This window comes from Eurytemora carolleeae, unplaced genomic scaffold, assembly GCF_000591075.1.
Source record: "Eurytemora carolleeae unplaced genomic scaffold, Eaff_2.0 scaffold1185, whole genome shotgun sequence".
Lineage (NCBI taxonomy): Eukaryota > Metazoa > Arthropoda > Copepoda > Calanoida > Temoridae > Eurytemora > Eurytemora carolleeae.
The window spans coordinates 47,569-70,165 of record NW_019397095.1 but is presented as its reverse complement, the minus strand read 5'-3'; the positions used below and the strand labels follow the sequence as shown (position 1 = coordinate 70,165).

General features: G+C 31.6%; 2 protein-coding genes across 3 annotated transcripts in view; both read left to right on the top strand.

Moving 5' to 3' along the window:
- LOC111711804 (uncharacterized) overlaps positions 1–3,692 on the top strand; it is a 16,554-nt gene extending 12,862 nt beyond the window's left edge. For both annotated transcript variants that reach the window (XM_023486250.1, XM_023486251.1), the window contains 6 exons: positions 412–460; positions 652–719; positions 944–1,028; positions 1,918–2,024; positions 2,801–2,839; positions 3,076–3,692. In XM_023486250.1, the coding sequence (XP_023342018.1) occupies positions 412–460; positions 652–719; positions 944–1,028; positions 1,918–2,024; positions 2,801–2,839; positions 3,076–3,381 (654 nt within the window). In that variant the 3' untranslated portion in view covers positions 3,382–3,692. The remainder of the gene's footprint in view (positions 1–411; positions 461–651; positions 720–943; positions 1,029–1,917; positions 2,025–2,800; positions 2,840–3,075) is intronic.
- Positions 3,690–22,597, top strand: LOC111711808 (protein VAC14 homolog). The gene is made up of 30 exons (XM_023486256.1): positions 3,690–3,746; positions 4,151–4,226; positions 4,561–4,614; positions 5,136–5,223; positions 5,960–6,033; positions 7,013–7,054; positions 7,389–7,441; positions 7,995–8,062; positions 8,212–8,300; positions 9,116–9,174; positions 10,086–10,146; positions 10,438–10,494; positions 11,363–11,407; positions 12,054–12,099; positions 12,639–12,699; positions 13,562–13,625; positions 14,229–14,318; positions 14,745–14,783; positions 15,206–15,269; positions 16,935–16,981; positions 17,260–17,316; positions 17,817–17,873; positions 18,319–18,375; positions 18,957–19,063; positions 19,761–19,839; positions 20,345–20,422; positions 20,953–21,036; positions 21,332–21,423; positions 21,872–21,980; positions 22,475–22,597. The coding sequence occupies exons 1-30, from the start codon at positions 3,718–3,720 to the stop codon at positions 22,547–22,549; spliced, it is 2,001 nt and encodes a 666-aa protein (XP_023342024.1). The 5' UTR covers positions 3,690–3,717; the 3' UTR covers positions 22,550–22,597.

Genomic DNA, 22,597 nt, shown 5'->3' with positions numbered 1-22,597 from the left:
GAGGGTCACAGTTAAAATAAAACGTGTAGAGTCTCTTTAAACCCAAATTGATATCAAACGCCGATATATTTCTCAGTTTAAGATTTAAAGAACTCACCAGTTCTGGAACTTGCAACTCGACAATTACAAGGTTACCAGAAAAAAAAAATTCTATTTCCAAATTAGTCGAACATGATGGAAGATGCACGAATATGAAGAAAATGTGAAACAACAAAAACAGAAATATTAAAAGATTCACAGCGGCCACCATCTAATAATTTAGAATTTTGTTAAAATTGGAAATAGAAAAAACATAAAAAACAAGATTTAAAGGACACATGGATCTGAATTGCTACAACCATCCTTTAATGTTATTATGTGAGGTGTATTCAAAATTCTGAGTACAGTCCCTTTAACATGATTACTATTTAGGAAGCTCACAAGATAACATTGGAAGGAACTAATGGAGCTGTTGAGCAAGGTACAAGATAAATTTAAGATATTTTATCAACTTCCTCTTCCTTTTCCCTTTCTGTAATGNGTTAGCTGCATTTGGGAAAAATATTAATTATAGTGAATAAAATCAAAAAGAGGGATAAACTTGTGAGTTGAAGTCAAATTTTAATTTTCCCTCAAACCTCCAAAAATCCTTCTATCGGGTGTTTATTCTAGGATTTGATAACATGGACTCCAGTTCATTAGGAGCAGGAGAAGGGGATAGTGTTCAGCTGAAGAGTAAGGTGAAGTATATTTTAGTGTTTTGGTTCAATGTTTATTAAAGTTGAAAAGGGAGTATATAAAATGTTTTCTTATTTCTCCCTAGTATTTTTTTCCCCATGTGGATATCGAGTCTGCCAACCTAGGCCCTAAAATATGTAGTTTTACCGATTTTTGTATATGTTCTTTACTCCGATTTCAACATTAATAAACAGTCTTTTAAATGATTTAATATTAAGTTTTTTAGAAGAAAGTTCTGCTCAAACAGCAGTTTATTGTGAAAAAGTCTAAAAGTGGGAAGAAAGGAAAAAAGTATCTAGATTCATCTTCAGGTAACAAATCTATCCAGTACTCATGATATTAACCGTCCTATCGTTTTTGGGGAAAGTGAAAACTGTAATTATAAAATAGTCAGGATGAACTATAGTAAACTATTTGTGAATAAACAAATATAGAATAGAATGCGTATTTAATATATGTCAATTAATAAGTTCTAACTTTTAATGTTTTAACATTGCTTTCTATGTCTAACATTGTGTTAAATTTCTGGTTTACGAAATGGAAACTGAAAATTTTACGGTTTACGTTACGGACCAATTTCCGGTTTACGAAATAGAAACTTGAAAGTTTACGATTTCCATTCCGTAAACCGATAACATTTCCGGTTTAAGTAACGTAAACCGTAAACATTCCGGTTTCCATTTGATCCGGCATTATCCCGGAATTCCGGTTTACTCAACAAATTTCCGGATCATTCCATTTCCAAAATGGAATTTTTTTCCGGAAAAATGGAAACCCTAGACTAACAAATCTATGCAGTATTCATGAAATTAACCGTCCTATCGTTTTTTGTTCATCTTTGCCATTTTCTCACAGCTTCAAAATTAGGCATAGTGAAAGAAAAGCAAATGTTTTGAATAAATAATTTTGAAAATTGTAGAACTTTCCAGAGTTTTGTGGAACCTCTTAAAAGTCCAAGAAAACGAACCAAGCTATGTCCCATTACTAATTTTGTCATTGTACATTAAAAAAAATTAATTTTTTTGATGATTTTTTTAATTATTGATTTCTTGAAACCTGTCGAATATTTCCTATCTGGAAGATGGAGATGCTGTAGGGGGGTTCATTACAGGATCCTTTTCAGATTTATTTTCTTGATAGTTCTTAATATCCTTCTGCCCCTTCTTCCACTAAAGAGTTTAAATAGTGTCAACTTTTTAGATTTCGAGTCTGTTATAAAGGGAAAAGAAATAATTCCTGGTGGATCAGTTTCTGAACAGAACAAGCTGACCGCTCCTAGTCTTAGCACTTCAAGTCAATCAGTCAAGGTGAAAAAGATAGATTTAATTTATTACTAACTGAAGTGCCCGGCGTTGCCCGTGGACTTCTTTAAAATCAAATTTTGAAAGAAAAAAATTTGGTTTTTGAAGAAAAAATTCGACCTTTGAAAAAAAAATGGCTTTGTTACTCCCAAAGGGTACTTAAGTATCTCTAAAACCTTAAACTGATCAAAAATGTAAAATGCTTTATTAGCAGGTAATGCGTAGTAGCGCAATACACTTTCGCAGAGAAACCGCAAATGAAAATAAACAGTATATAGAAACAAAAACATGGATATCTAATTCATATTTGATCAGACAAAGCTTTCAAGGGTACTGTTTAAAATCGGACATTGCCATCTTTGCATGTAGGGTCACTTTAAATTACGCTTACAGTCCTTTTTATGCAGGGTTATTTATAAAGCGTAAACCTTGATGACCTTAACGCTGAAGGTTAAACTGTGTTTTCTGCCTTTGAATAATGTTTCAATGATTTACAAGTGCAAGTTTACAGTTGAGTGGAATAAAGAAAAAGACTGTACAAAGGTCATTCAGTCGTCTCTCAATTCTCATTCTTTGTGGGTAACTCTGTCGGTAACGTGGTGTAAATAAATCATTTTGTTCTAAACATAGTTGAGATGCACATGGAAGAAGTCGATTTTAATAAATATTTCTCAATGGCTACCGCTAACCGGTCGCATTTAAGTGGGTAACTTTAAGTTATGGTAACTGGGGTATTCTTCACCCAACTCAGATTCAATATTGACGGGGGCGTTTTTCTTTAGGTCGCTGAGATTGATTCTACATCCAACAGTCGACCACAGGTATGCAAATACAAAAAAATACGAAAAACGAAAGAAAAATAACGAATTACGAGTGACGAATGACGAATGACGACCATTGGATAAGGATAAGGAATTGGATGGAGTATTTATGAGGGAAAATGATTTACAAAATATTATAAAATAAAGGAAATTTTCTTCCTGTTTTAAAATCCGATCTTGAGGGTTTCTAAAAAAACGTTAACAATCCCTTTAATTTAAATATTTTTATGTTTTAGAGGACTACTCGTTCCATAGAGGAAAGAAACCCTGATTTTGTTGTGGAAACATTTTCTAGAAAATCGGCCGAAATCGACGATTCTTTAGAAACCGGTGAGCCTATCCTTAAGATGGCAAAATCAAAATCGAAGAAAGTTTCCATTCCGAGTTCTCAAGACTTAAGTTTCGAAGAAAACGATTTGAGGATTGACGAAAAATCTCCTTTCGTCGACGAATCTAACTTCTCTCCCTTCGTTGACGAATCTCTGAAGGAGCCGGAGGTGGAGAATGTTGCGAAGAGTTGGTTTGATATTAACCAAGGATGATCAATTTTGCGGAGTGACCTGAATCGTCGCTTAGACGAATTTTAAGTTGTCCATTCATAAACATTCACTAATTATATTTTATGCATTTTTTCTCCAATTAATATCAAATTCATTGGTCACAAAATAAAACCTGAAAAAGGTTGATTTTAGTTTTGTTGATTCATTGTTTGAAATATTAAGAAAACCGTCAGAAAACTTGATAGTAAAAGTTTTTTTTTGGTCAATGTTTTATTAGTCCTTGTTTACATATAATATATATACATAAATTATATTTCCTTTACTCAGTATTATTCTTTTTTTTGCATTTCAGATTAAATCCTTTAAAATCAGGACACAATGGCAGACAAAGATTATGCGCCATTAAGGAAGAATTTTAATTTTAATAGATAATTCCCATATTTTTTAACATTTGATATCATAAATAATTTTCAATCAATATCCGGTGAAAATCTATTTTAAATTTACAATAGAGTAATATTAACATATATTTCCCCCTTTTTGCAAATATGTTTTACTAGCTGAAGTGCCCGGCGTTGCCCGTGAAAAAAGAATTGAAAAAAAATTCGAATTTTGTTTAGCCTTTAACACCTCCAGCCACTCATGAGGGTCCACAAAAAATTCAGCCCAATCGGTCCAACCGTTTGGCCGGCTATACACAACATATTTACGAATGTCCTATTTATTCTTTATATGAGCCAATTTCTGTGTTTTCCTGAGAAATACAAATATCCTTTTCTTTTTTATTTTCTTTTAAATTCCTCTTGTACAGTACTGCATGTGTACGGGCCCTAAATGATCGTATGTACGAGAGAAGAAAAGCAGCAGCGCTTGAAATTGAGAAAATGGTAAACTACCATCACGATTAAGTGTGCTTAACGGTTGGGTTGGGTTGGGGATGTGATCTAATTTGGATTAGTGTGGTTTAAGTTGATTAGAGATTTGGCTGGGTTTGATTTGATTTAATTTCATTTGGGTTGATATGATCTGATTTTGATAATTGATTTTAGATTTGGGTTATTTTCATTTTAATTTAAGTTTTCCATTTTTCTTTATCACTTACTCGTTCTTAATTGGTTTGTACTTAATAACGTTTCACTTTTTCATTGCTGTTATTTGGCTTTTTTGATAAAATGGATAATTTAGGAACTGCTTCTATTATAACATTTTATTATATTTTAGGTTAAAGATTTTGTTACAGTACAGAATATTACACAAATCAAGAAATTGCTGAAGGAAGGAAACTTTAGCTAATTTTCTTATCAAATAATGGATGTCCCAATACACATGGGAAATTAGAAACGACATGAAAGTCGTCTTTGATTTTTCACAATTGATAAATGACAGTGTATTAAAAAAAGACAAAACATTTATGTATCTCCACACTTGATATAATATATTTTATCAATTTTTGTTATTTATTTTTCTTAACCGGAATCCGGATCAATTTCTGATTATATCCGTCAATTTTGATGGTTCCTAAATAGCAGGTTTAGATATCCCGAGTTCAGTTTTGCCGTGTCGTTGCTTAATCATTATGTTTATAGGGACACCCTGTTGAAATAAAATATTTATTGGTCAACATTGTAACAACAACTTTTATTGTTTTCAATATTTTGTTAAAAATATTAAGTTTGATAAAAAATTAAATTTCAATCTTCACATGAACTCATATTTCTGAACACTTCCTTTGAATAAAAACAATAATTTAAATCTATCTTGTCTGTATACTGGAAATATAATACTTCCGGTTCAAGGTGTTGGGCTCTGAATTTGCAAAATCACAAAACCCGCATATGCGCAAAGGCGGACTTATCGGTCTCGCCGCTATGGCAATTGGATTAGGTAAGATAAAACTTTCATTTTATTTTTAGAAAATTTTCCGAGCAATCATATCTTGAATCATTTATGAGAGAAATCATAAGAAATTGCCGTATTTATTATGTTGAAAATTAAACAATTTTGTTCATTCCCCCTTTTTTTAAGCTGCAAAAATCCAAAAATCACTTGCATAGAAAATGAATTAAAAGATATCGCTGTGAATTGGACATGCAAATCTTTCAATAACGGTTCGCTTAAAATTTTTCTTAGGCAGTCCCTTTAAAGGGGGTATTGGCGAAAATTAAAAAGGGGTATAGGCTTACTAAGAAAAATGATCGCTTTTGATCGCTACTAATCAGTAATCTTACTTATATCTGTTGCGTCTAAAAGGAGAAAATTGTTAAACACGACAAGAACGTAGCGTCCAAACAAATTCAGACAGTTGCAGTATACGACTCGGATCGTAAAAAATATCAAAGTAATTTCAAACAAATCATTCAGATATTACAACCTATAGTCTTCGGTTTTTTTATACGCATTTGTGTGTAGTTAATATTTAATATTCGTTATGTAAATGATGCACCTAAAACGCCTAAATAATTGGCCACCAGATGTCTCTGCTCTCGATGCTTTGAATGATAACTCCTAGCGGAAAAAAATAGTTTTAAGTGCATTATGGATCAAAAGCGATTATTTTTCGCCGTAAGCCTATTCCCTTTTACATTTTTCTCGAACACTCCCTTTAATAAATATCGTCTAGGGAAGGATAGCGGAAAATATACAGAGGAGTTGATATCTCCTATTCTTAGTTGTCTAGCAGACTCAGATAGCAGGGTTAGTTCATCTTTATTTAACACCAGGCAAATAACAATCGGCACTGAACTTGGAACTTATGTATTGTGGATATCGAGATCATTGCTTGATCTCGATCTTTTGTTAATCTTCAGATTATGGTAATCTTTATTCGATATCCCGCATGGTCAGTCAGGGGTTGAAGGAAGCTTTGATCAGGGGAGGAATACAGGGGTTGAAGGGAGCTTTGATCAGGGAAGGAATAACTAAGATTAAAATATGAAAAGGTATGTTTTTTTTCAGAACGTCAAATCAAAAGTGCCCACAGTGAATATCGAGATTAAGCAATCGGGTTTATGAGTATCCAACTCAAAGGTTCCTAGCTCTGGTATAACAATGACGACATTCTGCAACATTGTCCGACCAGTTACCATTTGAGCTATTAAATATTTCAATAATTGTTCATGTTACCTACACACATGATTACTTGTGTAGAAGTTTAAATTAAACTTAGACTAAGTAGGCCCCTGAAAATTTAAATTATAATAGAGTTCATTCAAATTACATTTTTGCATAATAACAATGGTTAATAACTTAATAATATATTACAACAAAGCTAATTAGCCAAACAAATGCCAATATGAACAACAGTTCAAAAGATTAAAGGGAGTGTTCGCAAAACATGAAGGAAGGTGTAGATGCAACAGATAGAAGTAAAATTAGTAGCGATTGATATCGAATTTAATTTGAAGACCTATTTCCCCTTTTATTTTTCGCGAACATTCCCTTTTATAGTTCCTACTTGACATTTGTTCAAGTGTTTGACCAATTAGTTAAATTAACCAATAATGGTTAAAATTTTACATTTAAACTTGTAAAGCAGTGACTTAAAAATTTACATCGAGAAAAATGTGTGTGAAAATGTATTTTGAGTTGATTTGTTAAGGAAAGCTACACCAAAAGATTAAATAAATGTTACTTTGAAAAAAAATAACATTTTAATAATATTTTTACTCTGCAGGTTCGATACTATGCCTGTGAGAGTTTATATAACGTTGTAAAGGTGATTTTTTGATAACTTTTTTTTTGTCATGTCAGTGTAAATTTTTATTATCATTATGTATATGAAGTTGTACTCTCTGTTTGTCTGTCTATTTGTTTGTCCAATCATAACTCAGGAACCCCTGGACTGGACCGATTTGCCTCAAATTTTGAACTCGGGAGACCCACGGGAATGTTCTTAGCTATGTTTTTAAAGTATAGTGGGTTCACTTAAAACGGGAAAAATAGTTAAAATCGTAATTTATGACAAGGGGCGGGTAAACGGGTAAACAAGGGACTAACTATGACTATGGGCCACGCTGGGTTCCCAGGCTAGTATATAATATCTTTTTTAGGTTCTTCGTGAGAATATCATTCCACATTTTAACGACATTTTCTCAGCCATCAGGTCAAGTTAAAATTACAGTTGAATTCCAACATCATGATTTTTGGAAACTATTCTTACTAATTTAGATCCCTACTACGGAACTAATCCCCGTATCTTTGCAACCTGTTGTCGAAAACCTTCGATATTTCAAACTATAAATTCTAAGCCAGCGATTAAAAAAATGGGAAAATAAGGCTCAGGTCTAAAGCTCTGTCATTAAACAACTTGCACAGAGATGGGTTTATTAAACCGGTCATAACATTGTATTTGGCGGATTTTCATGGTTTGAATTGGCGGATTCGAGGTATTTGATTAAAATAAGACTCAACAATGAGACTGATTCTCCACTTTGCACTAGACCAACCAAGGTCGGTTTTATTTTCATTGGGAACGTTAAAATCTTATTTTTCATTAAAAAAATGTTAATTTAAAAAAATGTGAAGTTTCTTAAAAATATTTGTGTACTAAACCAGCCGATTAGGTAAAGATACAGTCTAGGAAAGTAACCAATAAACCATGTCTGGAGAAACACCACCGCTTTAATGGTATTATTTTTACTTATTTAAATGTTTAGTAAGCTAGTAGCAGACCCTGATCAAACTGTAAAAAATGGATCAGAGCTCTTGGACAGACTTCTTAAAGGTAAAAAAAAATCGTTTTGATTTTTATATTTAAGAATGATGAAATTCAGGTGTTAAGAATCATTTTTCAACCCACTCAAATTGTTCGTGATAATTATGGAGGTTCACTTGAAATTATGCTTACAGTCCCTTTAAGTCTTGTATTTTCAGATATTGTGACGGAGAAGTCAAGTTTTGAAATAGAAAGTTTTATCCCCGTATTGAGAGAACGTATGTACGCTAAAGACAGGTCAGAATTAATTTTTAATTTTTCTTTAAAATAATATCAGAGTTCAAAATTTTTGAATCCTCTTGGAGACTTGAGACCCTACCGCAGTACTGAATAAAGTTAAGAGATCAAGTATATCAAGGGCTAGCGCAATCAAGCCTTTTAGACAAGCAGTACATCGCTCAAAATGCTAATGACCTCAGGATAAAATGTTTTGGGTTTGAGGACATCCACTCTCTACTAAACCCCACTATTCATTCGGGCAGAGTACTGCGATCACTGCAGTACGCATCGAAAGCTTAGTATGAGGTGCAATTTAAATTTTGTTGAAATATGGTGGAGGTATTCCTGTATACGCCACTGAGCACATCATTCAAAAATAAAAGTTTTTTTTTGCCAATGAACGATCTGGTTAATTCCCCTTTGGAGAGAACGATTTTATTGATTTAAATCAGTTCTCAGCTGAAAACTTAAGAATTGGATTACTTAAATCCAGATCGCTTAATCTGAATATCCAATGTGGATACTTTTAATTTCTTTCTTAATCCGCTCTTGTTCTTTTTTATTGTTTCCCTGCCAGTTTGCCACCAATGAGAGTTCACTAATTAATTGGCGCGCAAAATATCAAATTTCCAGGCTTCTCTAATTGGCTGTTCTGGGCCGCTCTCCAAACCCCACTCGATTGGTTGAGTTTGTTGAAACAAACTTAAGATTAAGTTTATCTTAAAATTAAAAAAGAGAAGATCAAGTATTGATCTAGATATCCAGAATTCTATATTTTTCCGTTCTGATAAACTAAGAATTTTATTTATTTATATTCTCAAAAAATAATTTAATAATGTTTAGATGTCTAAATATCTGCCGGAGTTTTTAGATCCTCTCTTCTCAATACTGGACGATTCAAGGAAAACGGATATATTTTATTAAGTCCGGCAGTGCCCGTGGAATTTTAAAAGCTGTGGAAAAAAAATTTGAAAAACGAATTAAAAAAAAAATAGAATTTTAAGAGGAAAAAAATTGATTTGAAGAAAAAAATCTTTTAAAAGAAAGTGCTGAATTTTGTTTAATGTTAATATTTGTAGGATTAACAAGTTATCTTCACCAACCACATGTTTTACAAATGCCCGATTCACAATAGTACTCTTGAAACCGTTATCTGATCAATAACGTGGAAGATATTGTTGTTTTTATATTTATAAAAGTGTTTAATTCTCTTGCTTTATTTATGTTTTTCTACAATAGAAATGCGGAGGTTACTTTTCTAGAGAAACCAAGATGGAAAATAATAAAGTTGTTAAAATAGGAAAATTGATATCTAATTCATAGTTGATCAGACAAAGCTTTTAAGAGTACTGTTGGGAATCGGGAATTGCCATCTTTGCTTGGAATGTCACTTGACATTACGCTTACAGTCCCTTTAAATAGTTTTTATATCACATACCTTTCAACATGGGCACTTTAAAGGAAGATATTAAAAATCTCTTTGAACTGTAGTCCTCAAGAGAACTCCGTTTATTTTCCTCCCATGAGGTGCAGCACATTTTTTGGGGTGCAACCATATAGCGTGTAATCATTTTGGTATATAAACTATCTAAATATTAATTTTTAACCAGAATTTAGTGTTATTATTGGTAAAATTGTTGTTTTAATTTGAAGCTTGCATAAAAGACGTTGAGGTGTGTAGAAAAAGCGTGCAAGAAAATGGACTTATATTTTCGGTGTCTCGGGACAAATGCACGGAGCTTAAAACGAACACCACACACCTCTTGCGTGATAGTTTCACTTTAAATATGATGAATTCATATCTGTACTTCAGTCCAGAGATTTCAACGATGTGCGAGAATCAGCTCGGCGAGTTCTTGGATAACATTAAAAAGGAACAATTCAATTTAGCAGTAGATAGAAATTGATAGGTGTGAATGCAGGCGCACACAAATGGGTTCAGAGAAGAATAGTAGTAAAACTTCAGTCAGAAAAATAATTCCAAAAAATTCCTAAAAAAATCTTCTTAAGCGCTTACTCTATCTTTTAGCATCAGTTTACCTCAGCAATGAGAAATTTCAAAGATTTTAACATTAATTGACATTTAACTCCCCCCCCCCCCCTTCCCATTCCATCTGCAATCTCGGAATATTTGTTAGTTGCCTAAATTAAATATTACAATGTAGAACCCTGGAAATGTGGATTTCCCTGCAATGATTAACATACTCATTCTTCATTCACAGGTCAGCTATTTCTTTGTTAGAGTCACTTACTTCTATATTATAGGGTGACTCAGTAATTTAGAGTTTATATTTTTAGAGGAGTGTTAAGGTTAATTTTTGTTGTCCAATGCTTTTGTTTAAAACCCTAATTCTCGTTTTTTGGGTCACCTTGACACCTCCAAATATAAAGTAGTAATCTCTATTTGTCTGTTTGTTTGTTTGTTCGAATGTCCGATCATAAATCATGAACCCCTTGACCGATTTGCCTCACATTTTTCGGAAACTCGGAAAAATTTTAAGCTGATTTGATTTGACCTTTTAAGACAAAGTTTAGTTTTCAGGCAAAGCTGGGTTCCTTAGCTAGTCCTTTATAGTTGATTAAAGTCGATTCACAATATTGCCAATATTAATATTAATATTGACTGTAAAGGTACTAAAAGACAAGAAAGGGAGAGTTTAAAGTGTTTTTATTTTGTTTGGAACGTAGCATGGCCCAGGTGTTGGGTTTTGGCCAGGCAAAATAATAAATTGGTTTTTACATTTAGAAAGTTGACAGTTCCAACGAGTAAATCGGCAACAAACAAATTTTATTATTTTATTTCAGCATTATACATTGTTTGTAGGATTTCCTTAAAACTCGGATTTGATTTGATTTTAAGCATTCGGAGGCCGAATTTAAAAAATTTAAACCGCGTCGCTGATCCGCCAAAAACCGGTTCCAATTGAGCGCCGGCTAAAATCTTAAAACACAAAATACAATTCCATGTTTGAAACGCGTCATATATATTTGAGCAACGGCTCAAATTCTTTAAATTCGGCCTAGGATGAAACAGAAGTAGAAATTCAATTTTCATAAATTTTTTTTAATAATAAAACTTTTTTTTTAAAGTCCAACAATGTTCTGCTGCAAATGATGGCAATAACTTGGATACAGGTATCATCAGATTATTATTCATATTTCATATTTCATTTTTCATTTTAATTTTTACTTTTAAATAAATGAATTTTAACATGGGATTGGGTACAAAACTGTTTCTTTTGTGTTACCCATTAAAACGATCAGATTTAAATAAAATTCAATGTAACGTTACATAGATTCAGCCTCCTTATAAACAGTCTCATCAATTTTTAAGACAGGGCTGACTTTGAAGTGTCGCAACGCCCTAAGCTTAGATTTTACCGCTCTAACTCACTTATGCTTTTCTGTAGCCCTTTACATGTACATTTTAGCACTGTAAAGCACTTCTTGTTAAATTTGGTTTTTTAGAAGTAATTGGCAAAATTCTCAACGATTTTTGCTTAAGAGCGTGAGACCATTAAATCGCAGTGAATTAACCCCGGGTAGTTCAACAAGATTCATTTATTACGCAGATTTAACAGATTTTAATTTCGATCACAATTTGACAAGTTAAAACATAGATGGTTCGTTTTTTAACTTTAATATTTTATTATCAGTGGATGCATACTGAATGAAAACTGTTATTGTTGAATTAAAGACCTAAATGCGATTAAATATAACCCGGCCCTGGTTTGTCCAATGTCCATGATAAAAAAAACTATTTTTGATTGTTTTGTTCCAGGAGTTTGTATCTCTAGCAGGGATGGATATGCTTCCCTATACTTCAGGTTAGATGAATTGGTTGGGACAAAACAAAAATATAAAATTTTAAAAATGAGTTTTGATTTTTTGTGTTGTAAATCTTGGGAACAAGCCTTGATCTCCATCTTATGGAGACCTAAGGATTAATTTAATTCCTATCTTATATCACGTGGTGGTCCTACCCTGCAGCGATTACTTAATTGATAGATTATCATGAAGTTTAGAAGTGTCCAGATTGGATATCGAGATCTAGTGTTCCAAATAAATTATTCTCCACACAAAAATCCGACCTTTTTATCCCTTTACACATGAAAATTTCAAAGCTGGAGAAATTTAGTTTAGTTTTCAAAGAGTGTTCTGAAAAGGACTGGTGTAAAGTTTAGACTTAATTCAGAGCTTTACAGGGAATTAGATTAACCAGGGGTCCCAGGGGCCGGCGGACAATTTGGATAATTTATAACTACTAAGCATGAAATAATAACAATGAACTAAATCATTTGACTGTAAATCTGTTCGCGCTTAACCATAACTGGTTGGCCCAATAAAAATAAATATATTGTTACAGGTATATTGAACTCCGTGCTTCCATGTCTCGCTTATGAAACAGAAAACCTTAAAACAGTCAGGTGAAGATCTATAATAACACAAAATAATTCCATTAATTCATTCATTTGTTTAGTTTTATTTTACAGTTAAACTACTTTTGACTGGGTTCATCTATAACAAAATTTTTAATAATATAAGTTTTGCTTGAGGGGTTTTTACTTTTAAGTCTGTTTTCGGTAATTTTAGTTTTTAATGATGTATAAAAAATACAAATCCCATTTTAAGTCTTTCAAGTTTTAAAAATGGTATTTTTCTTGATATTAAAAAAGTTTGATTAAACGCATAGTTGTCACATGCTTCCCAATCAAAGAGAATAGAAGATATATTATAGTGGAATTTTAAAACGGCCATTTTGTTGTACTGTTTCCATACTGCAGGTGTACTTCACATATTTGTGCTGTATAACCTTTTTGGCCCTGGAGCATCATTTTATAGAAAATCTAAAATTAATGTTAAAAGAAAACCAAATTATGAAATAGGCATGATTGACCAATGATCATTTCATATAGACTCTATGCCTTTCACTTTACAAACGATGATTTTCCATTATAACTATAAATCAAATGATTTTTTTATTCACCTCATTTATTTTATAAAGTTTATTCAACAGCTTTAAAAAATTCGAAATTGAAATGGATAGTCTAGGGAACATACTGTATTAATGTACTCTACTGCATATAATTTGTGAACATTCACATGATTTGTACACTTTGAACTCCCTTTCAGGTTGAAAGGGACTGACAAAATTCAAATTTCTAAATTCCTCTCTAATATATATTCTATTCTCTTTGTTCCCAATTGTTCATCTTATAAAGACTACCATTGTTACAATTTTGTTTCTATAAAATATTGTTTTGGAATTTTAATAAGTATTTTATTTAGAGAAATCTCGCGTGGTGTGAATGAAAATCTGATGAAGCTTATTGAAAAACCGTCCAAAAATCAGGTTAATAGTTAGAACCGAAGGTTTAAAGCTGGGTTACCTAAACTATCTTTAAACATATAATCCTTGATTTTGGTTGAGTCAACAACAAAAACTATCCTTGAATATATAATCCTTGAATAATTTGTAACAAATCTTTGACTACACTTTTCAAATAAATCATTTATTTTTTATATTATTCTTGAACCTAATATATCTGGTCATCTTGACCTTGAAGATACTATTGAAGTTCTAATTATATTATCCTCTAGGTTGAACCTTGTAAATCTGGTCAGCTTGACCTAGAAGATACTATTGGAGTTCTAATTATATTATTCTCTAGGTTGAACCTAGTAAATCTGGTCAACTTGACCTAGAAGAGAGTATTGGAGTTCTAATTATATTATCCTCTAGTTTGAACCTAGTAAATCTGGTCAGCTAGACCTAGAAGATACTATTGGAGTTCTAATTATATTATCCTCTAGGTTGAACCTAGTAAATCCGGTCAGCTTGACCTAGAAGATACTATTGGAGTTCTAATAATAATATCCTCTAGGTTTAAACTAGTAAATCTGGCCAACTTGACCTTGAAGATACTATTGGAGTTCTAATTATATTATCCTCTAGGTTGAACCTAGTAAATCCGGTCAGCTTGACCTAGAAGATACTATTGGAGTTCTAATTAAACAATTGCAGAATAGTTCTCATCAGTCTAAGGTAAGTCTGGGATTTTTTTTTCTATTCAATTTTTGAATTAATTAGATCTTTGTCCTTAACAGCGTTCCTTCAATATTAGCATACTAAGAAATAATATAAAACTTAATAGCCCTTTATTTATATATATTTTTCTTCTTAATATGTCCGGTAAAGAATATAAATCTGCTCTTGGTGTGGAAAAGTTTTCTTCCATGCTTACTAAAATGATCCTATCAAAGTATTATGAGATCTTCTCAAAGTTTTATAAGATTCTCTCAAAATTTTTGTGAGATTCTGCAAAAGTATTAAGAGATGTTATCAATGTTTCAAGAGATTTTGTCAAAAATTTCGTGGTCCTTTGGTTTATATATATATTTTTTTAATTCGATCAAAGTTTTCGATATCTCGAACAAGACGATAAAATACCACTAACTTCTTATTTTGAAGGTTGCTCCCTTAAAATGGTTCTTCCATCTTTTCATTCAGGCAAAATCTTTCTCCAGTTTAGCATTAAAGGGACTGTCGCCGTGATTTAGATATTTAGATCTAATTGAGATACCCTCTTTTAATGTGTGGCATGTCCTTCACATTACGGAACCATTACAACAGCTCTATTTGAGTAATAATGATGTCGTTTTTCTTCTTTACTGTTGATTTCTGGTTGTTTCCTTTATTGTCTTTACAGCATACAACTGCAAGTCACGGAGAAACCACAATGAAAAATAATTAAATTTCAGCCAGAGAAACAAGGATTTCTTATTAATTCTAAACCAAACAAAGATTTAAAGGTTTCGATGTTAATCTGCTAAATGGTGGTTCATTTTATATTTCGCATTCAGTCCCTGTAAAGTAAAAAATATAAATCAGCCATATTCTTAATTTTCGGCGAAGATTTGTCCTGTCCTCAGATTCCTGAACAAATGTTTGATCACGTGAGTCTAGTTACCCCTGTTCTTCTTCAGACATTGTCAGGTTACCAAATCATTCATTTAAAGTAATTTTTATTTAATTTTGTGAAGAAATTATCATGCACCAGAGACCTCCAAAACTTTACGGAGACTTCTCTTTTTAAAGAAGACTCTCAAAATGTTACAGATTCTCTCAAAATATTTCGTCGAGATCCCCCTTTTATTTCAATTTATATGTCAATAAGATTAAATCAGCAATTAAATGTGTATCCCCCCAACCTCCCTGGGCTGTATTTTTACTTATTAACCCCTTTCTATATAAAAAAAAATGCGAGTCCAGCAATAAAAATTTCAGGAAATTAGAATATTTTTAGCTGATGTATTTTATATTTAATATCTCAGTTTTAGACAGTTTTCCTCGAGTTACACATCAAATATTTGATACGTTCAAAATAGAAATTAAAGGGATTGGGGTATCATGACATCTTTGATGAGGAGTAAAATAGTCTTTTTTCCGAAAGTTGTGAATCTATAAATAGTAATCTCTGTATGTTTGTATGTTGGTTTAGGGTTTCCATTCGCAAAACTTCTGCGCAAAAAGCGCAAATTTTTGCTTTCGTTGCGCTACATTTTTGCGCGAAAAAATAGTACTTTGCGCAATCATTTTCAATCTTAATTTTGCACAAAATTGCGCTATTCCGCTTTTGTGTTATTTTGTTTTGCGCGATTTTGTGGAACAAATTCTCACAGAGAAACCTAATTGTAACTTGGGTTTTCTCCAATGATTATTTAATAATTCTTATTTTTATTTTTAATAGATATGCTTGATAATATTAGTTGTAAGTCCGTATTACGTCACAAGAACTCCCACCAATGAGAGTGCAGTAAAGTGGTCACGTGATACATTCGACTGGAAGTAGGCAACATTGGAAATTTTAAAGTTTAACTCCACACAAAGATTCAGACATTTATTAAACCATGCAAAAAAATTTATTTTAAGATTTTTAATTACTGTTTTATTAATTTTTGTCCCTCAATTAGAAGATTTTGTAACTAAAAGTAACCAATGGAGTGTAAAACCATAATTTATTTTTATGTAAATTTTTTAATAAACCTTCAGTTGTCTGATTTTGTGCTGAAACTGTAAATTTTGGTTAATTTGCAACAACATGCTTTGCGTAAACATTTATGTTTTGCGCATTACTTCCGGTTTTGCACATAGTACGCAAAAAAGTCACGAAAACGCGCAAAACATATTTCGCTTAATGCGCAAAAGATACTGAAAAGTTTGCAAAAAAATATTTGCGTTAAAATTACGCTAACTTTTGAGCAAAAAATATGGTCATTACGTGGAAACCCTACAGTGGTCGTAATTTAAGAACCCTTTGACCGATTTGCCTCAAGTTTTGATTTGGGAACTTGGGAGAACGAACCATGGCACTGTTATTGGCTTGAAATTATAAATTGAGAGGTTTACTTTTATAGGAAAATTAAAATCGTAGTTTTTGACCAAGCGCGGGTAAACGGCGGGAGTAAATATGAGTAACCTGGGCAACACTTGGTTCTCAATCTCAAGCTAGTTTTGTAAATTTTAAAATAGGCGAATAATCTCTTAAACAAACAATATTTGCTGAGAGCAGGTTGATTTGGGAGGAGGGGCCTAGTATAAATGAATAAAAAGGTAATCTAACCCCTGGTGGAGATTTTTATGTGTTTATATTTGTTGTAGATCACAGTGATGAAGTTGTAATACTGGATCTTGATGTTCTGGCTAAGGAAACCAAAATATCATAATTCGCTACTTAGAAATTCAGGAATTATTTTTTAAAGAAAAATTCCAATATAACATAATTTGTAATATGATTCATTAATCTTTCTTCAGTTTGAACATATGGATGGATGCAAAAATATGAAGAAAAAAATTTAATACAAAACTTTTTTATTGACCTTATTCGAAACAAATTTGTTGTGCATAAACGATAAAATATCGAAACTTTCATGTAAATTTTTTTCACGTTTTTTTGACAATTTTTTCCAATATTTTTGTGACTCAGATTTCGTCCTACCATGCTGACCCGACCAGTAGCACAACATCCATACATTTTAAACAGGAATATAACAGATCTTATCAGATGTTTATGGTTAAAATGACAACAAAAATCAGATGTTGCAATCGTATCAGAGGGGGGGGGGGGGTGCATGGATTTAAATGGATCAAGAATTTAAAAAAAAGTGTTATTTGTCTTGGTTATTAAGAGTTTAGTAAAGAGGTTTTTTGTCAAGTTTATTAAGAGTCTATTAAAACCGTTTTTTTTTTATCAATTTTACAAAGAGTTTATTAAAACTGTTATTTTTCCAGTTTATCACGAGTTTATTAAAATTATTATTTGTCAAGTTTATCACGAGTTTAATAAAACTGATATTTGTATAGTTTATCAAATGTTGATTAAATCTGTTATTTGTCAAGTTTTTCAAGGGTTAATTAAAACTATGTATTTGTCAAGTTTATTTAGAGTTTATTAAAATAGTTTTTTATCAAGTTTATGAAGAGTTTATTAGACTCTTTATTTGTCTAGTTTATTAAGAGCTTATTAGACTGTTATTTGTCTAGTTTATCAAGAGTTTATTAAAACTATTCAACGCTGACAGAGTTCTGCTAGAAAATAAGGAAATCAAATATACATTATGATTAATGAGTGACAATAACTAAACTAGGGGACCAGTCAGTAAATTATTGTATTACATGTATTTATGTTGATCGTGGATCCTTTTTTCTAATTTATTAAAGAATATTGGTACGTATCAGGGGTCCTATTTGTATATTATTGAGGTATATTTGTCCGTATCAGGGGTCCTATTTTGTATATTGTTGAGATATATTTGTCCGCATCAGGGGTCCTATTTTGTATATTATTGAGATATATTTGTCCGTATCAGGGGTCCTATTTTGTATATTATTGAGGTATATTTGTCCGTATCAGGGGTCCTATTTTGTATATTGTTGAGATATATTTGTCCGCATCAGGGGTCCTATTTTGTATATTATTGAGGTATATTTGTCCGTATCAGGGGTCCTATTTTGTATATTATTGAGGTATATTTGTCCGTATCAGGGGTCCTTCATTATTCGTCAACTTTGTGTGCTACTTAGAGCAGAAGATATCTACAAGGAATTAAACTCTAAATAATCATATTTTATCTCTTTCAACATGTTTTAAGTGGTATTTACTTCCAATTTCAATTCTAAATTTTTCATCAAAATGTATCTCTTTTCCAACATGTTTTTCATTAAAGTGGTATTTATTTTCTCCAATACCAATAGTAAATTAGGCAATTCTTTTTTAAAATATTTTTTCTTTCTTTGATTTTCTTCTAAGCTTTCTATGTGTTTTCATTTTCTTTTTACAAATTTTTTTCTTTTTCTTTGAAAAAAGTATGAATTTTAATTTGCTTTAAAAAAAGACCCAAGGTCAATTATCAGATGGAAAGAAAAATAAATCCTTTTTACAAAGTTCTCAAATCTTGAAGGGATGGTCTGCGTGATTTTACCTGACCCTCTGTTTTGATCATTGTAAATGCTTACATTGAATAATAAAAATATCTTCATTTTTGTTACTTTGATAAAGGACAACGGTTGATACAGTACCATTGTGAATCGAGCATGTAACTCCTCTCTTTCATGTCGGAAGTCCCTTCAAGATATCGTTGTTAATCATTGATGTTACTAACTTGACTATAGAGTTGAATATAGTCCTTGTCTGAGTTGCTAGTGCTGGAAGATAATCTGAAGTTTTCTCGGCTCATGGTAGAAACCCTCTCCACCATTCTTCTTACCTCCAGTGAACTTTTTGATCTCAGGTAATCATTTTTTTAACATTTTTTAGGTCTTAAATACATCTTCTCAAATCACAGATTTGTTGTTTTTAACGTGTTAAAACAATATGAAGTGGCAATTTTTTCATACTTCATAACAATGCAATGCAACAAGGCAGATCCATTTTTTTAAAGTCATTTTTCCATTTCCTCCTTCATTTATCCTTCTTTCATACTGTTCATTTGTTTTTTCAAAAATGCTTCTGTAATTTCACTACTCTTTTTATTCTTCCAATTGTTAATAATTTCATATTTTTAACTTGACAAACGATAAAAAATATTAATAAACCATCCAGTTCAAAAACATTCTAGGATATTTTAGTAATTTTTTATCCTCATATTTACTCTGCTCTCTTTCTGTCTGTCTACCCATCTGTATATTTGTCTTTTTTATCTTTTCAATTTATTTATTTTTCAATCGATATATCCCTCAGTCTATTCATCTATCTAACTTTCTTTTTATTTATCTATCTTTCCGTCTAATTATCTATCTATCTAGTTATCTATCCCTGTTTCTGTTTATATCTGATAAGTAAAACGCAGATTATTTTCCATTTTATTGCTGTACAAACACTCCTCTGCAGCATGAATTAGATTGAAAAACTTTATATTTATATCTATTTATATACATTTCTGTAAATTTGTGTATCTGTATAGTTTTTATCTATGATACAATTTCTAGGACTAATCTAAAGGAGCTGAACTCTAAGGAGAGCTGCCAATTGTTTTGTTGTCTATATCAAACCTGGTCCCATAGTCAGGTAGAAAACCTATGCTGTTTCTTCTCTCATGTTTTTACTTGTTTCCTGTGAATTTTACATTTAAGGTAGATATTCATCATTTTTAAAACATTTTTTTTAATTAAATTCAAATTTTAAGAACATTTTTCAAAAGAGCAGTGAATTTATTCTCTGGCTGTTGTATCTTCTTTTATAGCTGATCATACATCTGTTTTCTGTTCCTCTCTTGTAGATTACGCCATTCATTCAAATACCTTGTAGACAAAAGAAAAATTCATTTTGACACATATTCCTGCTTTTGTTTCTACCTAATATTACGCATATTGGAGGTATTCATCATTAGTTTTAGTACATTTGGGGAAGTTTGATAGTTAATAATGATTATATTTATATAATTGAGATACTAGTTTTCCATTGCATTTGTCATTGCATGTTTTTGTCTGTTCTATTACCAAAGGTGGTCTGAGTTCTTCAACATGGGATTGCCTCTTTACCTAATGACTCCTTTTGTATATTTTATTTTCAGATTGCAACAATCTCTCTGTGCCTTCTTGCTGGTTGTTATTCTCATACAGTTGATCTTATTCATATAGTTGGGGAGCAGGTTAGTCAATTATGGGGGGTCATTAATCCTAACCAAAATTTATCCCCCCCCCCCCCCCCTAAGAATTATGTTTGCGTAAAATTAATTATTTAAAAAGACAAATATTGATTTCTCATCATGACCCCCCCCCCCCCTTCAAAATATTAAAATGTGAACAAAAAATGAAGCACTACCTCCTACTTCAGTATTCTTTATCTGTTTTACTCAGAGGTTTGGAGGAAAAATTTTACATTTTACATTTTAAAATTGTTACAAATCATCCAAAAATTAATCATGTTTCTTAATCTTCAGAACGAATTCTACTGAAGAATTGAAACTCTAACCCAAAAGAAGGATGCCTCAAGCAATCCTTATACAATATGATTTGATTTGATTTGATGATAAATAAGGGCTTTGAAACAAATTCTACTTAAGATAAAAAAGAGATCTAAAATCCAAGCTTGAGATTAGCATAGTCTCTTCGAGTCATAAGAATGAAAATAGGACTTCCCTGATTTGATTTTTTAAGTTTCTTAATAATTTATCTGTAGGAAGTTACGGTGGAGATGCTCTCAGAACTAGATCGTTTAATTCAACTCATAGAATCTCCAATATTTACATTTCTAAGAATGGAGGTAGAATAGAAATTAGAAAGTTTAAGATTTTACTTTTTAAACGCAATATTTGATCTGTTATTCCATATTAGTTGATCATCTACCATATTAGTTAATCATTTACCATATTAGTTAATCATCTACCATATTAGTTAATCATCTTCCATATAAGTGGTTATGGGTTTAACTTGAAATATTTCTTTGTAAGCTAGAAATCGACTATATCATACACATTTTTGATTAGCTAAAGCTTTAAAGATTCTTTTTTGATGTTTACAAAATTTCTTTTTTTTCTTTCTGATTTTTTTGCTTTTAGTTGCTGAGTGGGGACAAAGATTTAATCAGTGCACTGTACGGACTTCTCATGCTTTTACCTCAGAGTGAGGCTTTCAGGCTCATCCAGAACAGGTGGGACTCCTTGCAGCTCACCTTCTCAGTTATTTAAAATTTTCTTTAATACTAATCCTATTGTCTCGAGTGGTATTTGTATCGGAACAATATTGTGTGTTTCTAATTTAGGAAAACTTTATTTTCCCGGCGGACCACTTTATTGTCCTGGCTGACCATTTTATTGTTCCTGCTTACCACTTTACTGTCCCGGCTAACCACAATGTTGTCCCGACTTACCACTTAATTCAAGTTAACTGCTCTGACTAACACTTATTGTGCAAGCTGGCCATTTTATTGTCCCGACTGACCACTTTATTGTTTGCCACTCCAAATGACTGGATTAATATTCTCAAATGCATGAACATCGTCTATGAGAACAGATGGTTTTTTTTACCCCATTTGACTTCGATACTGAAACCAATGTTCCAATGTTTTACATTTTGTTTGACATAATGATATTTTCTAGATTAGCGTGTGTACCTCATATTGAGATCAATGCTGGGAAAATAACACGAGGGCGGAGTACAAAATATATTGATGAAATCGATTTCAATAGTTTGCTTGAACACTTTCAGGTAAAAGAATATTCTTTACTTTTTAGTAGTTTGTTTGAACATTTCCTTTTAAAGATTGTAATTTCTTTTTATTTCAATAGTTTGCTTAAACATTGCAAAGTGAAGAGTTCTACATTAAAATAGTTTGCTTTAAAATTTTTCAAAGAAAGGGTAGGATATTCCTTGCATTTCAATCATTTGTTTGAACATTTTTCATAAAAAGAATTGGATATTCTTAACATATCAATAGTTTGCTTGAACATTTTTCAAAGGAAGGGTAGGATATTCCTTGCATTTCAATCATTTGTTTGAACATNAATTGAATTGAATTGAATTGAATTGAATTGAATTGAATTGAATTGAATTGAATTGAATTGAATTGAATTGAATTGAATTGAATTGAATTGAATTGAATTGAATTGAATTGAATTGAATTGAATTGAATTGAATTGAATTGAATTGAATTGAATTGAATTGAATTAAATTGAAGAGAAAAAAAAATTTAAATTTTTTAGGAGATTAGCATGAAACATCATATGGCGCGAAGGAAAGCTAAAACCTCGAAGCTAATGGCTAAAAGTTCAGCATAAAACTATTCAACAATCTGTATTCTACAATCCTATGTTTTTCAGTTCTAT

Coding starts and splice junctions, on each gene's coding strand:
- LOC111711808 (XM_023486256.1), top strand. CDS start 3,718: ATGGCAGACAAAGATTATGCGCCATTAAG. Junction 8,063..8,211: donor CTTGGACAGACTTCTTAAAG/GTAAAAAAAAAT, acceptor TTGTATTTTCAG/ATATTGTGACGGAGAAGTCA. Junction 17,317..17,816: donor CATCCATACATTTTAAACAG/GAATATAACAGA, acceptor TTATTTGTCTAG/TTTATCAAGAGTTTATTAAA.